Source organism: Lynx rufus, unplaced genomic scaffold (assembly GCF_022079265.1).
Source record: "Lynx rufus isolate CCGP_SWC_20201006 ecotype Redwood Valley unplaced genomic scaffold, mLynRuf1.p SCAF_6, whole genome shotgun sequence".
In the NCBI taxonomy this organism is placed as follows: Eukaryota; Metazoa; Chordata; class Mammalia; order Carnivora; family Felidae; genus Lynx; species Lynx rufus.
This window is the reverse complement of record NW_025814878.1, coordinates 111,634,956-111,652,419: the sequence shown is the minus strand read 5'-3', so window position 1 is coordinate 111,652,419 and position 17,464 is coordinate 111,634,956. Positions and strand designations below refer to the sequence as shown.

Sequence of the window (17,464 nt, the reverse complement as noted above, 5' to 3'; positions counted from 1 at the left end):
ATTGCGTGGTACTCTGAGTAAAGAATGAATACAATCTTTTCACTTTCTCTGTGGATAAATTTGATGTTGGGTTCACTTTCCAGTTGTTTCTTTGGAAACCTGGTAATGGTGGAATGTCAGCTGTGTTCCCAGCTAACGCTGGTTACGGTAAAAATGAGCCCAATTAGTCTACTATACCTGGACCAAGAAGACTGGTCCAGAACAATAAATACCCAGTGGGAATCCCTAGCTTTGGGCTTCTTGGAGCACAATAACTCTTGTAACAGGGCATGCCATTTGTGGGACTCTGGAAGCAACAGATAAGAGAACGACAAGAGATGTTGGTTCTATTTGGGAGATGAAGCTTCTAAAACCCAGATAGCTCCCATACTTATCCTCCACCTTCTTAAGAAAAACTAATGCCCACTGAGGTCTATTGTACCTGTGTGAACATGAAATAACTAGTCAAGCAAAAAAACAAAAAAAACAAAAAACAAAAAACAAAACAAAACAAAACCAAAAAATGACCATTGAATGGGCATTGCAAATACTCTGGAAGGTATTTATAGCTCTAAACTGAGTCTTTTGGAACCATGCTGGAAGAGTTAGAAATCTGGCTGGTAAGGGAAGAAATGATAATAATGTGAGTGGAACTCACCTATTTTTTTTTTTTTTCTATTCACCTAGCAAAGTAAATTGTTTAATCTGGGTAAGCAGACAAGGCCTGATAGGTTGTGGGTGAAAAGGCTTTGTATCTTCCTTACCTTGGGGAACTTGCACAAGGCCAACACTTATACCGGCAAGTAGGTCTCCGAGAAGCCAATCCTTGAATCGGTACAAACACATCCACTCCAGGAAGGGAAAGATCGTTAGCATGCATCTTAGAAACTTGTGCCATGAGCAGCTGCGAGAAAGAACAGAGACTTGATTCGGTTTTCCGAAGAAAAAGCCCGCATAGCCAAGAAAAGGCACAGTGCGTCGTTCTTCCCATACAGCAGAGTTTCTTGTCAGCACTGATGATGTTCTGACAAGCCAGACTAGATGACTCTTTGTTGTGGGACCGTCCTGTGCACTGCAGGATGTTTAGTAGCATCCTTGGGCCTCTACCCACCAGATGCCAACAGCATGCCCTCCCCAACTCATGACAAGCAAAAAAATGTCTCTAAACATTGCCAAATGTTCCCTCGGGGACGAAATTGCCTCTGGTTGGGAACCAAATGCCACACATATGACAAGAACTCAGCCTTATAGTCTAGCATACAAAACAGGATGTTTGGAAAGAATTAAACCTAGAAACTTTCTGGTAGAAAAATGGACTGTTATTGCTTTCTCTTGATAAGCACAGTGTTTTGAGATGTGATATTGGTGGAAACCAGGGGCAATTAACACATCCGTGTCATTCCATATGCTTTTTTTTTTTTTTTTTTTTTACTGAAAATTAACTCTATTTGGCTTTGATCTGTAGTATGTCGAAATTTATAGAAAATATAGGCAATGGAGGGGCGCCTGGGTGGCTCAGTTGGTTAAGTGTCAGATTTTGATGGAGGTCACGATCTCGTGGTTTGTGAGTTCAAGCCCCGCATCCTGTGTGCTGTCAGTACAGAGCCTGCTTCAGATCCTCTGTCTGCCTTTCTCTCTGCCTATTCCCCCACCTCTCTCTCTCTATCTCTCTCAAAAATAAGTAAATATTAAAGAAGAAGAAGAAGAAGAAAATGTAGTGGATGGAATCCTGTGCTTTAGGAGTTAGCTATGTAAAGAAAAGGCATTAAAATAAAGCTTTATTATCCTTTAACCTAGTGGACATCAATCAGAAACAATTTTGTTATTCAGGGGTCATTTGGCAATGTCTGGAGACATTTTTTATTGTCAACAACTCAGGGAGGGGGTGCTATTGGTAGGCAGTGAGTAGAGGCCAGGGATGTTGCTAAACATCCTTCAGTGCATAGGACAACCCCCCACAGGAAACAATGTTCTGGTCCAAAATGTTAATGATGCTGAGATTCAGAAAACCCACTTTAACTTTTATTTTACTTATTTATTTTTAAATGTTTATTTATTTATTTTGAGAGACAGGGAGAGAGTGTGGGGGAGGGGCAGAGAGAAGAAAAAGAGAATCCCAAGTAGGCTCCGCACCATCAGTGTCGGGCCTGATGCAGGGCTCGATCTCAGGAACAATGAAATCATGACCTGAGCTAAAATCAAGAGTCAGATGCTTAACAGACTGAGCCACCAGGAGCCCTTTATTTATTTTTAAAATAAATTTATTAATCTATCTCCCTGGAAATACTTTTTTTAAAGTAGGCTTCACGCTCAGCCCAGAACCCAACACAGGGCTTGAACTCATGACCCTAAGACCCGAGCTGAGCTCAAGAGTCAGATGGTTACCCAACTGAGCCACTCAGGCACCCCTAATACTTAGATCATCTAAAACAGCAGAATCATTGTAAATCAATCAGTCACTAAGCTAATCAATCAGCCAGTTTATTTATATTTGAGAGAGAGAGACAGACAGAGGGTGAGCAGGGAAGGGACACAGAAAGAGGGGGACACAGAATCTGAAGCAGGCTCCAGGCTCTGAGCTGTTAGCACAGAGCCCGACACAGGGCTCTAACTCATGAACCAGGAGATCATGACCTGAGCCGAAGTCAGATGCTTAACCACCTGAGCCACCCAGGTGCCCCAAAACTAATTTAGTTTTAAATTGCTTTTTGCTGCTTATATTTTAGTGTGGGCTGAAAGCAAAATGTATGAAGGTTTTCCATGTGTGCGCTATAGTTGGATAGCTGAGATTTGACTATAGTAACAAATATAACTTTAGTGTATGCAAGGCTAAAATGTGTGCTTAGAAAGAATTTCACATGTTTGATTCCCACAACTATGAGCCTTACTTTCCCTAAGGTAATTAAGACCAAGTAAGTGTAAGTGACTTTTCCAAGGTCGCAGTAGTGTGGGCAGAGCTGGGGCTATAAACCACCAGGTCTTCTGATTTCTACTTCTGTGTTCTGTACACTCTATTACCACCACAATTCCTACTGACAGCTATTGAATTCTGTTTGGGAGCCAGGAACAAGACTATTGGTTTGGAAGGAACATCACATTGCTATTTTTATGAGAGTCCCTGGATGTTAGGCAGGTGCACACAGTGTGCTCTCTCCAATTATAGCCCCCAAAGGGGAGAGCAGAGCATGTCACTGGGACTATTTGTTTCTTCATCCGGTCCAGTCTCTCCTCTCCATATGCCACTTGGCAGAAGACAAGCCACTGTAGGCAGAGTCATCAAAGCTCATTAGCATGGAAAAAAAAATACAGTGGATCTCGAATGACAAGGCTCTAAAACTGAAAGAAAATCAAGGAAGGAGCTAGAGGAATAGGAATTAAAGCCAGTGGGGGAAACAGTATAAACATTTCAACATGAACCTGGATTTGACTTAAGGCATCATTAAAGTGAGGAATGTAAGAGTCATTGTGAAAGCACAGGGGACATTTTGACAACAAAGGGAGTATTTGTGGTTGCTAATAAAAAGGGAGAAAATGAGGAAAGAGATGATTTTCTGTAAAAGAGGTAGAGTTCAAAGATTTTTTTAAAACTAAAAACCCCCACCCATATAGTGTTTTCTATTTGGTAGGTGCCTTACAAACACTCTTTAAATCCTCACAATCCCCTTATCAAGTAGCCGCCTAGTATCATCCTCATTTTTATAGATGAGGAAACTGAGGCAAAGTAGGGCTGGATAGCTTACCTAATGTCACACAGTTGGGAAGCAGCAGAATTGGAATTCAAAACCAGGCAATCTGGCCTCTGAGTCTTGCTCTTAACCACGGAGCTGTGCTACCTTTCACGTTAAAATCCAGAAGTGGATATAACTGTACATTTTAGAAGTAGGGAGTAAGAACTGTGACAAAAGCCCACGGGAGGCAGAATTGATCAGATTTAAGTGTCTAAGGATAGGGCAGGTGGAGGGGAGTTAGGCTGAAATTTCTTTAATTGAAACTTTAAAAAAAAATTTTTATTTAAAAAATTTTTAAAAATATTTATTTATTGTGTGTGTGTGGGAGAGAGAGAGAGAGAGAGAGAGAGCAAGAGAGAGAGAGCAAGAGAGCAAGCCAGCTGCACTGTCAGCACAGAGCTCAATGGGGAGCTTGAACTCAAACTCTGAGATCATGACCTGAGCCGAAAGCAAGAGCTCAACTGACTGAGCCACCCATGCCTCTTTGGTCATACATTTTTGTGATGAAGTATAAGTCAGGAAAAGACTCTTATTTTGTAGAGACAAAGCCAATGTGCCCCCAAACTCCTTCTTTGACATATGACCTCTGACCCATCAGGAGCAAAGAACATGAGAGTAGTGATGTAGGACTAGGGAGGGTCTCCGAGACTACAACTTGCAAAAGGCAGGATATGGACAAAGGAGAAGGCCTCAATAAGGAAGGTCTACAATTGGGCTGCATGGAGGCCTTTCTTTTTTGTCACCCAACACATGCCAATAGTAGTGATAAATCAAGGGATGAGAGGGACTGAAAATCCCAAGTATGAGTGAGAAAAAGTTGAATAATTAGGGCTAATATTATGATATAGGTCACAAAGGGTCCTTAACCTGAGGTCTATGGACCCCCAAGGGGTCTATAGATAGAATTTGTAGAGGTTTACGAACTTAGGAAAAATTATATCTTTGTTTTCATTACCTTCTAACTGAAATTTAGCATTTCCTTCAATTATGAACATTGACAGCAAACCAGTATAGTATCAGCAGAACCTGACTTTGTCACTAATAGAAATCACAATATTTTCATATTACACTAAAATTGCTGCAGAGATCATAAAACATCATTTATTTCATCACTACTTTGAAATTATGGCAGTTATTAGATCCACATTATTAAATAACATAATAGTGGTATTTTTTCTATTCTGAGAACTGTATTTCAACTGGTTTCCTTTATAATCCTATGTATTTTATGCATTAAAAAATATTCTGGGGGTGCCTGGGTGGCTCAGTCTGTTGAGTGTTCAACTTTGGCTCAGGTCATGATCTCGCTGTTTGTGGGTTCGAGCCCCGAATCGGGCTCTGTGCTGACAGCTCAGAGCCTGGAGCTTGCTTCAGATTCTGTGTCTCTCCATCTCTCGGCCCCTCCCCTGCTCATGTTCTGTGTCTCTCTGTCTCTCAATAATGAATAAACGTTAAAAAAAAAATTCTGGCCAAGATCATTCAGTGGGGGAAAGAACTGTCGTCTCTTCAACAAAGGTGTTAGGAAAACAGAATATCCACATGGAAAGAATGAAGTCGGGCCCTTACTTTATACCATATACAAAATTAACTCAAAATGGAAAACAATCTAAATTTAAGAGCTAAAACTATAAAACTCTTAGAAGAAAAAATAGAGGAAGATCTTCATAATCTTGGATTTCACAATAGTTTCTTAACTATGACACAAAAATCACGGGCAACAAAACAAAAAAAATAGATAAATCAGATATCATTAAAATTAAAAACTGTTGTGCACAAAAGACATTATCAATCCACAGAAAGACAATCCACAAAATGGGAGAAAACATTTGCAAAATATATATCTGATAAGGGTTTAATATCCAAGATATATAGAGAACTACTACAACTCAACAACAAAAAGGCAATCTAATTTTAAAAAGAGCAAAAGAAGTAAATAGACATTTCCTCAAAGAAGATATACAAATGACCAATAAGCACATGAAGAGATGCTCAACACTTAGTTATCAGGAAAATTCAGAAAACAAAACAAAACCCCACAATGAGATACCGCTTCATGTCTAGTAGGATGACTGTATTTTTTAAAAATGGAAAATAACACAAGTTGAAGAGGACACAGAGCGATTGGAACACTTGTACATTGCCAGTGTGAATGTACAATGGTGTACTATGTGAAAAAGTTTGGTAGTTTCTCAAAAAATTAAACATAGAGTCACCATATGATCCAACAATTCTACTCTCAGGTATACACCTTAAAGAATTGGCAACAAGTTCTCAAACAGATACTCCTATGCCAATATTCACAGCAGCATTATTCACAATAGCCCCAAAGTGGAAACAACCCAAGTGTCCATCAACAGATGAATAGATAAACAAAATGTGATATATACACACAATGGGATATCATCAGCCATAAAATGAAATGAAGTACTGATCAGGTTACAGCATAGATAAACTTTGAAAACATTATGCTAAGTGAAACAAATCAGACATGAAAGACAAAAATTGTGTGATTACACTTAAATGAAATATCAAGGGGGCCTGTGTGGCTCAGTCTGTTAAGCATCTGACTCTTGATTTCAGCTCAGGTCATGATCTCACAGTTTGTGAGTTCGAGCCCACGTCGGGCTCTGTGCTGACAGCGAAGAGCCTGCTTGGGAGTCTCTCTCTCTCTCTCTCTCTCTCTCTCTCTCTCTCTCTCTCTCTCTCCCTCCCTCTCTCTGCCCCTCCCCTGCCGGCGTTCTCTCTCTCACTGTCTCAAAATAAATAAGAAAAGGAAATATCTAGAAGAGGCACAGCGATGGAACATAGAGAAGAGGTTACCAAGAGGTAGGGTGAGGGAGAAGTGGGGAATTACTGCTTAATGGGTGCAAAGTTTCTGTTTGGGATGATGAAAAAGTTTTGAAAACAGTGGTGATGGTTGCACAACATCATGAAATGTCATTAATGCTGCTGATTTGTACATTCCAAATGGGTTAAAACGGCCAGTTTTACGTGATATATGTTTTACCACAATTTTTAAAAGTAAAAAAAAAATTATTCTGAAAAGATGTTCATAAGCTTTACTAGATTGCTAAAAGGCTCGCAGCACAAAAACAGGTTAAGAGCCCCTCAACTTCGGACCTACACAGTCACGCTGGGTATCAGGGGGGTAAGTCCTATGTTGTACGACTACAGGGACTTGGTGGGCACCACTGGCTATGAGGTTAGAAAGATCCCATTCTGCTACCGTTAATTAGTCCATCCCAGTTGCTTCTTGTTAGGAAACTGGTAATAGTGGTTAACCGAACAATGTATTTATTAAATATCATCCCTAGATGCTGTGGGGGGGCATCCAAGGTCTTTATGCCCAAGAAATTTATAATCAAGAGGGTGCTACAAGACAAACCACAAACAAGTGACTGAAGAAAAATTACACAGTAAACTAAGGGTCCTGATGACAGGAGTTCAGAGGAAGAAGACAGAAGTCATCACCAGAGGAATAGAGTTTTGGTGCTGACAGCTTGGAGGCAGTTGAATGATCCCACACACCCACCGGCACTGGATGTGGTGTCTGAAGGTAGTGATGTCAATATCCAAGTTCCCAGAGGAAACGCTCTTCCTTCTGTGGTCTTGTTGAAAGGTCTCCTCATTGTACACATCTCGCTGGACATCATAGGCAAAAGAATTTTGCTTACGTTTAGAGCCAAAACCCTGGAAGCCTTTCTCTGGTTGCATCATTTCTGGTTGAGTGGAAAGAGATAAAAAAAAAAAATTAAAAAAATCTAGATTCTCAGTACACTTTTATGGAAATAAAATTTCCATATAATGATATTTTACATTTGCATAACAGTGCTGTTTTGCGAAACTTTCTCTTGTACAATTTTATACTCAAAACCACCCTGTAAAAAAAATTCAAGGCATATATTAATCTCATTTTCCAAATGGAGAAACACAGAAGGTTAAACAGCCTTGGTTGTTTAATAATTAGAATTGGGGCTAAAGCCCAAGTGTCTTGCTGGGAAGCCTAGTTTTCTTTACATTCAGTTATGTTGCTATGTTGTGGGGAAGTGATTAAGAGGTAAAAGTCAGTATCACTGACTAAAATACTAAAGATTAACTGGTCAATACAACGTCTTCCCTTTATCCTTTCCTTTTCTTCATAGCACTTGTCAGGACCTGATTCAATGTTTGTCCATTCGTCTAAACCCAAGAGGCAGGGCTTTTTTCATGGTTGTGTCCACAGGTGCCAGAATAGTGCCTGATACTTACGATTGCTATTTCTTAAATGACTGTCAAGTACCCAGTTAGTGGCACCACAGTGTAGCAGAAAAAAACATTGCACGGGGTATCAGGAGACTGGGGTTCCAGCCGTGGCTGTTTTTCTAACTAATGGTATGCTTGGGCTTAAGTTTCTCAGAAACTGAGTTTCAGTTTCCTTCAGTTTCATGCATAAAATAACATGGTTGGAACACACAGTCTCAAAGGGTCACATTAAACTTTAAAAATCTATATCATCCTGGGGCACCTGGGTGGCTCAGTGGGTTAAGTATGTGCCTTTGGTTCTTGGGACATGATCTTACAATTCATGAGTTTGAGCCTGGCATCGGGCTCTTTGCTGTCTGTGCAGGGCCAACTTCAGATCCTCTGTCCCCCTCTCTCTCTGCCCCTCCCCCACCCCTTTCTCTCAAAAATAAATAATAAAAACTTAAAAAACAAATCTATATAATCCTGCTCTTTTTTTTTTCCATCCTGTTCTTTTAAGAAAATGAGGAGGGACCCCTGATTGGCTCAGTCAGTTAAGCGTCTGACTCTTGACTTTTGGCGCAGACTATGATCTCATGGTTCATGGGTTCAAGCCCCGTGTCCATCTCTGTGCTGACAGTCTGGAACCTGCTTGGGGTTCTCTATCTCCCTCTCTCTCTGCTCCTCCTGTGCTTGCACTCTCTCCCTCTCTCTCCCTCTCCTTCCCTCTCCTTCCGTCTCTCTCTCAAAAACAAATATTAAAAAAAAAAAAAGAAAATGAGAAGGAGGAGTTACTGAGGATAGCTATAGATTCATTTGTGGAAGAAAGTACAGTCTTGTTTAAGTTTTTATTTATTTATTTTGAGAGAGAGAGAGACAAATCAAGAGAAGAGAGAGAGAGAGAGAGAGAGAGAGAGAGAGAGAGAGAATTCCAAGCAGGCTCCCCACTGTCAGTGCAGAACTTGACATGGGGCTTGAACCCATGATCCATGAGATCATGACCTGAGCTGAAATCAACAGTCAGATGCTCAACTGACTGAGTCACGCAGGTGCCCCAATCATTCTTGATCACCTATGTTTTTGAATAATAAAAAAAGCATAAACTCTAAATTGCTTTCCACATAAACATGGAAAAGTGTGTATACACACACACACACACACACACACACACACACACACACATATCACATAGCTATAAGATACTCCAAATATGTAGATTACCCAAGTAGTTCTTTTATAGGTGAAGCTGAAAACAAGTTTAATGTGTCGGCAACGTTTTCCTTCAGAATGCTCATTTATCATCATCATCATCATCATCATCATCATCACCAATATTTATAGAGCACTTACTATATACCAAGCATTGCACTCAATTTTTTTCACGAGTTATTTCATGTAATTTCCACAACAATCCTAATATTGCTGTTATCCCCATTTTATAGGTGATAAAACCGAGATTTTTGAAAAGTGAACTGACTGGGCCATAGTCCAATATTGTATTTTTACTCTCAAAGCACTGGGTAGCAGTTGTGTGTTGTATAGCCAGTCCTGTGAATTAAAGATCACAATTCAATAAAGTGAGAATGTGGTTGGGGAATATAAAAGAGGATGGAAGAGGTATTTTACAATGTATCACTTAAGAGAATTAGTGATTTGTAGGAATGCAAGCTGGTGCAGCCACTCTGGAAAACAGTGTGGAGGTTCCTCAAAAAACTAAAAATAGAACTACCCTACCACCCAGCAATTGCACTACTAGGCATTTATCCAAGGGATACAGGTGTGCTGTTTAGAAGGGACACATGCACCCTTATGTTTATAGCAGCACTATCAACAATAGGCAAAGTATGGAAAGAGCCCAAATGTCCAATGATGGATGAATGGATAAAGAAAATATGGTATATATATACAATGGAGTATTACTCGGCAATCAAAAAGAATGAAATCTTGCCATTTGCAACTACGTGGATGGAACTGGAGGGTATTATGCTAAGTGAAATTAGTCAGTCAGAGAAAGACACAAACCATATTAATTCACTCATATGAAGACTTTAAGAGACAAAACAGATAACATAGGGGAAGGGAAACAAAAATAATATAAAAACAGGGAGGGGGACAAAACATAATAGATTCTTAAATATGGAGAACAAACAGAGGGTTACTGGAGGAGTTGTGGCAGGGGGGATGGGCTAAATGGGTAAGGGCCACTAAGGAATCTACTCCTGAAATCATTGTTGCACTAATGCTAACTAATTTGGGTGTAAATTTTAAAAAAATTAAAAATTAAAAAACAAAAGAGAATTAGTAATCTGTGTCTTTTACAGAAAGAAACAGAACTGTACATTAAAACAAGCAATATTTTTCCCTTTCTTTCCCCCACCTGTAGGAATATTCATCCAGTCTTCCTTACTTTTCCCATGTAATATTTTTTTTAACGTTTAGTTTTGAGAAAGAGAGAACAAAAAAAGTGTGAATGGGGGAGGGGACGAAGGGGTGGGGACAAAGGATCTGAAGCAGGCTCTTTGCTGACAGCATAGAGACAAGTGCAGGGCTCGAAGCTACAAACTGTGAGGTCATGACCTGAGATGAAGTCAGACACTTAACCAGCTGAGCCACCCAGGCGCCCCCTTCCTATGTAATCTTACAACAAGCTTCCTTTACTGGAATGTATCTGTTCCTGGCAACTGAGAGAGCCCAGTAACCTGCTGAGTATAATGATAAAAACTGCCATCCTGGGTTGGGTCCAGGGTCTTGAATCCAGCATTTTGTTCCTGAAAATGGCACTAAGGTGGGGTTGGCATGAAGCAGGCAATATATGCCCATCAAGGTACTGGGTGGGGGGACACTGGAGCTGACAGAGGCACCAAAGGCTACTCATTTCCAGCTGGCATGGGTCACATGGGGCCCAGCATGACCAGATCAGATCTTTTTCTTCCTTTCTTTATTTAAAAAATTTAAAAAAAAAATTTTTTTTAACATTTATTTATTTTTGAGACAGAGAGAGACAGAGCATGAATGGGGGAGGGTCAGAGAGAGGGAGACACAGAATCTGAAACAGGCTCCAGGCTCTGAGCTGTCAGCACAGAGCCCGACGCGGGGCTCGAACTCACGGACCGCGAGATCATGATCTGAGCCAAAGTCGGACGCTTAACCGACTGAGCCACCCAGGCGCCCCTAAAAAAATTTTTTTTATGTTTATTTATTTTTGAAGGAGAGAGAGACTGAGCAGAGGGAGGGGCAGAGAGAGGGAGACACCGAATCTGAAGCAGGCTCCAGGCTGTCAGCACAGAGCCCAACTCGGGGCTGGAACTCAGGAACTGTGAGATCATGACCTGAACCGAAGTCAGATGCTTAACCGACTGAGTCATCCAGGTACCCACAGATTGGATCTTTTTCAAGAGAAGCCATAATTTTTTATCTCAGATTTTTATCTGAGGTCTTTTGACTTGGAAATGTTGTCCATCACTTTATATATCCCATTGAACAAAACACCTCTGCAGGCCAGAAATCAGCCAATGGACCATCAGGGTGTGACCTTTGCACCAAGAGCTTTATCCCCCAAGAATTTCTCTCTCTTTCCACGCTAAAGTATATATATATATTCTGTTGTCACACCCTTTGGAGGTATTGTATCCCACTAGTTCACTTACAGAAAGTAAGATTTCATTTTATTGTCTTCAATCTACATCATTGATATTTTGAGAGGTAGCCCCCCCATCTACCAGACTAAGTTTGGATAAAAGCAGGTCTGTCTGCTTTTATTTTCACAATTTTATAAATATCTACCATATGTACTCTTGGCCTTCCTTTATTTAAAACATTTTTTTAATGTTCATTTATTTTTGAGAGAGAGAGAGAGAGAGAGCACAAGCAGGGGAGGGGCAGAGAGTGAGAGGGAGACACAGAATCTGAAGCAGGCTCTAGGCCCCCAGCTGTCAGCATGGAGCCTGATGCGGGGCTTGAACTCACGGACCATGAGATCATGACCTGAGCTGAAGTCGGACACTTAACTGACTGAGCCACCCAGGTGTCCCTCTTGGCCTTCACTTGTGACTTCAGAATTCACCTACTATTTCATCTGTGGTCAATTAATTTAGTATCCCACAAACATTTGCTGAATGCAGGGTGCTCTGGGGATACAAAAGAACAAAGACTCTGTAGTTTAGTAGAATAAAAATCCCAAAATATAGTGTTGTAAGAGGTTAGAAGTGGGAAAGACAGGCATTAACATTTATTGCTGCCCTGCTATTTGGCAGGTTCTTCACACACATCCTCTCAAGAGAGGTACTATTTTCCTCATACTGATTGTACCCATTTCACTGATGAGTTTAGTTTTAGTTTCTCAGAGTCAAATAGCAGAGCCAGAACCTGAACTCCATCTTTTTGGCTCCAAAAAATGCTACATCCAAATACCATGTGACCTACAGAGTGGGGTTAATAATTCCAACCTAGGGGGATGAGAAAGGCCTCCTGGGGGAGGGGGGATATGATTTGAGCTCTGCACTGTCTAAACTGGGGTCAGGGAGAAGAATCAGGTATTTCAGGAAGAAAATAAGATAAAATTGCAGAGATAACATAAAGCAAGTAATTTAGTAGATGGAGTAAAGTCAGTGTCAAGCCCAAAAAGGTAGGTTGAGGCCTATTCCTGGAGGGCCTAAAATGCTGGGTTGAACCCGGATTTTTTAGCTACTTAGTATTTGAAACAGCATTTTTCCCAGAATTAGAACAATCTTAATATTTGTATGGAACCACAAAAGACACCAAATAGACAAAGCAATCTTGAATAAGAAAAACAAAACCAGAGGTATAACAATTCCAGACTTCAAGTTATATTACAAAGTGATAGTAATTAAAACTGTACCGGCACAAAAACAGACACAAAGGTCAATCCACTAGAATAGAAAACCCGAAATAAACCCACAATTATATGGTCAATTAATCTTTGACAAAGGAGGAATAAATACACAGTGAGAAAAAGTCTTTTCCACAAATGGTGCCAGGAAAACTGGACAGCAACATGCAAAAGAATGAAACTGGACGCTTTCTTACACCATACACAAAAATAAACTCAAGGGGTGCCTGGGTGGCTCTCGGTTAAGCATCTGACTCTTGATTTCAATTCAGGTCATGATCTCACAGTTCGTGTGATGGAGCCCCACATAGGGCTCTGTGCTGACAGCGCAGAGGCTGCTTGGGATTCTCTCTCTCTTTCTCTCTCTGCCTCTCCCCACTCACACACATGCTCTCTCACTCTCTCTTTCCCTCAAAATAAATAAATAAACATTTTTTTTTAAAAACCCTCAAAATGAATTAAAGACCTAAATGCAAGACTTGAAGCTATAGTAATCCTTGAATTACTATCACACAGGCAGTAATTTCTCTGACATTGGCTGTAGCAACATTTTTCTAGCTATGCCTCCCAAGGCAAAGGAAATAAAAGCAAAAACAATTATTGGGACTACATCAAAATAAAGTTTCTGGACAGTGAAGGAAACAATCAACAAAACTAAAAGGCAACCTACGGAATGGGAGAAGATAGTTGCAAATCACATATCTGAAAAAAGATTAGTATCTGAAATATATAAAGAAGGGATACAACTCAATACCCCAAAGATAAGTAATACAATTAAAAATGGTCAGAAGACATGAACAGACATTTCTCCAAAGAAAATATCCAGATGACCAACAGACACATGAAAAGATCTTTGTCATCACTTAATATCAGGGAAATGCAAATCAAAACACAATGAAATATCACTCATACCTGTCAGAATGGCCAAAATCAAAAACATAAGAAATAGCAAATGCTGGCAAGGATGTGGAGAAAAAGGGACGTTGGTGGGAATGCAAACTGGTGCAGCCACTATGGAAACAGTATGGAGTTTCCTTAAAACATTAAAAATAGAACCACTATTGCATTACTGGGCATTTCCCCAAAATACAAAAACACTAATTCAAAGGGATATATGCACCCCTCTGTTTATTGCAGCATTATTTGCAATAGTCAAACTACTGAAGCAGCCCAAGTATCCATCAATATGTGAATGAATGAATGAAGATGTGGTGTGTGTGTGTGTGTGTGTGTGTGTGTGTGTGTGTATGCAGCCATGAAATATATATGTGGTGTGTGTGTGTGTGTGTGTGTGTGTGTGTGTGTGTATATATATATGTATATATATATATATATAGCTCCATGGATGGAGCTAGAGAGTATAATGCTAAGCCAAATAAGTCAGTCAGAGAAAGACATATGATCTCACTCATATGTGGAAGTTAGGAAACAAATGAGCAAAGGAAAAAGAGAGAGAGAGAAACCAAGAAACAGATTTTTAACTGTAGAGAAAAAACTGACGGTTACTAGAGGGGAGGGGGTTGTGGGGATGTGTGAAACTGGTGATAGGGATCAAAGAGTACACTTATGACAAAAAAGAAAGTGAGCAGGACTAGTAATATGCACAGAGAAGTGCTTTTTGGCAAGACAAAGTGTCAGTGGTATGGTCTAGAGCTATACTATCCAGCATGGTAGCCACTGGCTACCTGTGGCTATTTAAATTTAACTTAATTAAAATAAAATGAAATGAAAGCTTCAGTTTTTCAGTTGCACTAGCTACAGTTCAAGTGCTCAGCAGCCACATGGGGCAGAGGCTACCATACTGAATATGAATAGTGTGGGTATAAAACATTTCCATCATCACAGAAAGTTCTATTGGACAGTGCTGGAAATGAAAGAGACTGAGGCAGAAAGTCCAGTTGGAGACCATTATTATTACTGTAGCTTAGGGGGAAAGTAATAAAGTCATCACTCATGGGAGGGACCACAGCGAGGCTGGTTAGGAGGGACAGGAGGAAAGCTGTCTTTAAAGAACTCATCACATGATAAAGATAAAACACATGATTCCTTATAGTTTTTTTTTTCAGTCATCTCTAGACTTTGTGCAGCTCCATTATGTCTTTCTTGATTTCATAGGAACCCTACTGGTTGATTTTCATGCATTAGCAGGACACTTCTGATGATAAGAAGCTCCTATTTACAAGTGGCAGATGCAGTTTGGTGTGGAGAAGGTGGTGCATTTCAGAAAAAAGTTATCAAAGTACACTGATGGGAATGACCTTTCAGCTGAGACACAACGCAAGAGGGGGTCTCTGTTGCTGACTCCTGAGGGCATCAGTGTGACAGGTCTTTGCACATGGTGTGATCAATAACATGCTAAGTTCTACCCATAATCTTGAAGCTAAGTCTGCTTAGAAAACAATTCCCTGATGCTTCTTGACATCAGACAAAATATTTAGGTGGGTGGACTATGGGTCTGAAGTTCCTAGGGTTTCATTTTCTTTTTCTACAAATGTGATTCTGGGCATCTGGCTTCACTACCAACAAATTATTTTCATCTGTGTAGCCCACACTTGGTGCCCACACAAATAGCATCAGCATAATCTGGGAACATGTTTGAAATGCAAATTCTCAGGTCCCACCTAGCAAGACCTAATTAATCAGAAACTCTGCGGATGGGCCAGCAATTGGTTTAAGAAATCTCCAGGTGATTCTGCTACACAATAAAGTGTGAGGACTGCTGTAAATGTAGCCAATTACTTATTTATCATTTATTTGGTTAGTCTTCCCATGCTCAATTTGGGGGCATTGTTAAAAACAGGCACTTTTACTGTCTCTCTCTCCTTCAAAAATAAATAAGCTAAAAAAAAATGTTAAAAAGGGGGCACCTGGGTGGCTCAGTCGATTAAGCGTCCCACTTTGGCTCAGGTCATGATTTCACAGTTCATGAGTTCAAGCCCCACGTCGGGCTCTGGGCTGACCGCTCAGAGCCTGGAGCCTGCTTCAAGTTCTGTGTCTCCCTCTCTCACTGCCCCTCCCCCGCTCATGCTGTCTCTCTCTCTCTCTCTCTCTCTCTCTCTCTCTCTCTCTCTCTCTCCCCCCTTCAAAAACAAATAAACATTTTTAAAAATGTTTTTTAAAAAAACAGGCACTTTTGGGATACCTGAGTGATTCAGTCGGTTGAATGTCCGACTTTCGCTCAGGTTATGATCTCACAGTTCACAAGTTTGGGTCCCACATGGGGCTAGCTGCTGTCAGTACAGCGTCTGCTTTGGATGCTCTGCCCCTCTCTCTGCTCCTGCCTGCTTGCACTCTCTCTCTGTCTCAAAAAATAAATAAACATTAAAAAATAAAAAAGGCACATGTGACCTAGCCTCTGCATCCCCCAAACTACCCCTGTCTATCAACCATCTGTTGATTCATTTACATAATATGTTGAAAGTATTTTAAAGGCCAATAATAAAAAACTTAAATGCAACCCAAATTTCTGACTATTAACCTGACTGATAGATGTGAAATCCTGAACCTTAGTTTAGTTGCAAGAATATCTTTCGCCTCATACTGTCATCTTTCCTATATTCTCTATAATCATGGTAAGGTAATATCCACTTCCAAAATTTCAAATAAGCATTTGTAATTTCATCAGAAACAACAGCCCTTTGCCCGTTACTACCTCCATTTTTATAGGGAATGTATTTGGGATATAGCAAAGGCACAAGCGGGGTGCACTGCTTTTAGTATCCATCAGTTATGCTGTCTGGTGGCTGGGGATGAAGAGCCTTGGGGACTGGGTCGACAGCCATCAAAAGCATACACAACTACCTTCGATGCGACCAGTGGGGTGTGTTGGAGAGAAACTCATGGTCAGGGTGAGGATGTTGGAGAAGGCTTCACAGGGGGGCACTGATACATCAGTAGGAGTTGAGAGAAAGAGAAGGGAGCCATGGCAGGTGGGAGTGGGGGCGCAGTCCCAAAGAACAAAATGAACAGAGCGGTGAGGTCTGAAAGAAGAAGGCGCGCCTGGGCAGTGGGGCCGCAGGAGGAGACAGACGGTGGTAGCGAGAGGATCAGGCTGCAGCTCAGTTCTGGGGCTTCTGGCAACTCGGACCAAAGAGTTTGGAAGGCTCCGATTGCAAATCGCATGCATCGCCCCCTGTCCTTGCGGTTCGGCGGCCTTTCACAAGCAGAGAAGATACCTCTGAGAGATAAGCTCTCAGGGATACCCTCATTCATTCATGCCACAAACACTGAGCGCCCGCGACGCGCCGGGCCCTGCCGGCCACTGACGCAGCCCCCGCCCCGGGACTTCGGAGGGCGACCGGGGCTGGTGCCCCGCACCCGGACGCCCGCGCCCGGCTCCACCCTGCAGCCCCCGGCCCCGGGCGGCTCTCTGCCACGGCTCCACCTGGGTCTCCCGGCGGGGACGCGGGAGCGGACGCTGAGGTCCGACGCAGCTGCGGCCTGGCTGGCGGCGCTGTAGACGCGGACGCCGGCCGTTCCCGAGCCGTTGCGGCCGAACCCGAGGGCGTTCTGGCGGGCGGGGCACCAGAGAGGGGAAGGAGAGCAAGGGCAGCTACGGTGCGGAGCCCCGAGCGGGGGCTCCTGGGGCCAGGGAAGCCCTTTAATCTGTGCCACCCAGGCCTCCACTTGCTTTCGGGTTTGACTGCTCTTGATTGGGGGCCCTCTTGATGCCAGCCCTCGTGCCCGG

At 41.7% G+C, this 17,464-nt stretch overlaps 1 protein-coding gene across 1 annotated transcript in view; it reads right to left on the bottom strand.

Moving 5' to 3' along the window:
• The window catches only part of SLC26A8 (solute carrier family 26 member 8), an 83,114-nt gene extending 66,125 nt beyond the window's left edge, over positions 1–16,989 (bottom strand). Inside the window, 4 exon segments of the mRNA XM_047101332.1 lie at positions 744–883; positions 7,240–7,426; positions 16,579–16,950; positions 16,953–16,989. Of these exon segments, the coding sequence (XP_046957288.1) occupies positions 744–883; positions 7,240–7,426; positions 16,579–16,950; positions 16,953–16,989 (736 nt within the window).
• Positions 16,990–17,464: the final 475 nt, after the last annotated feature.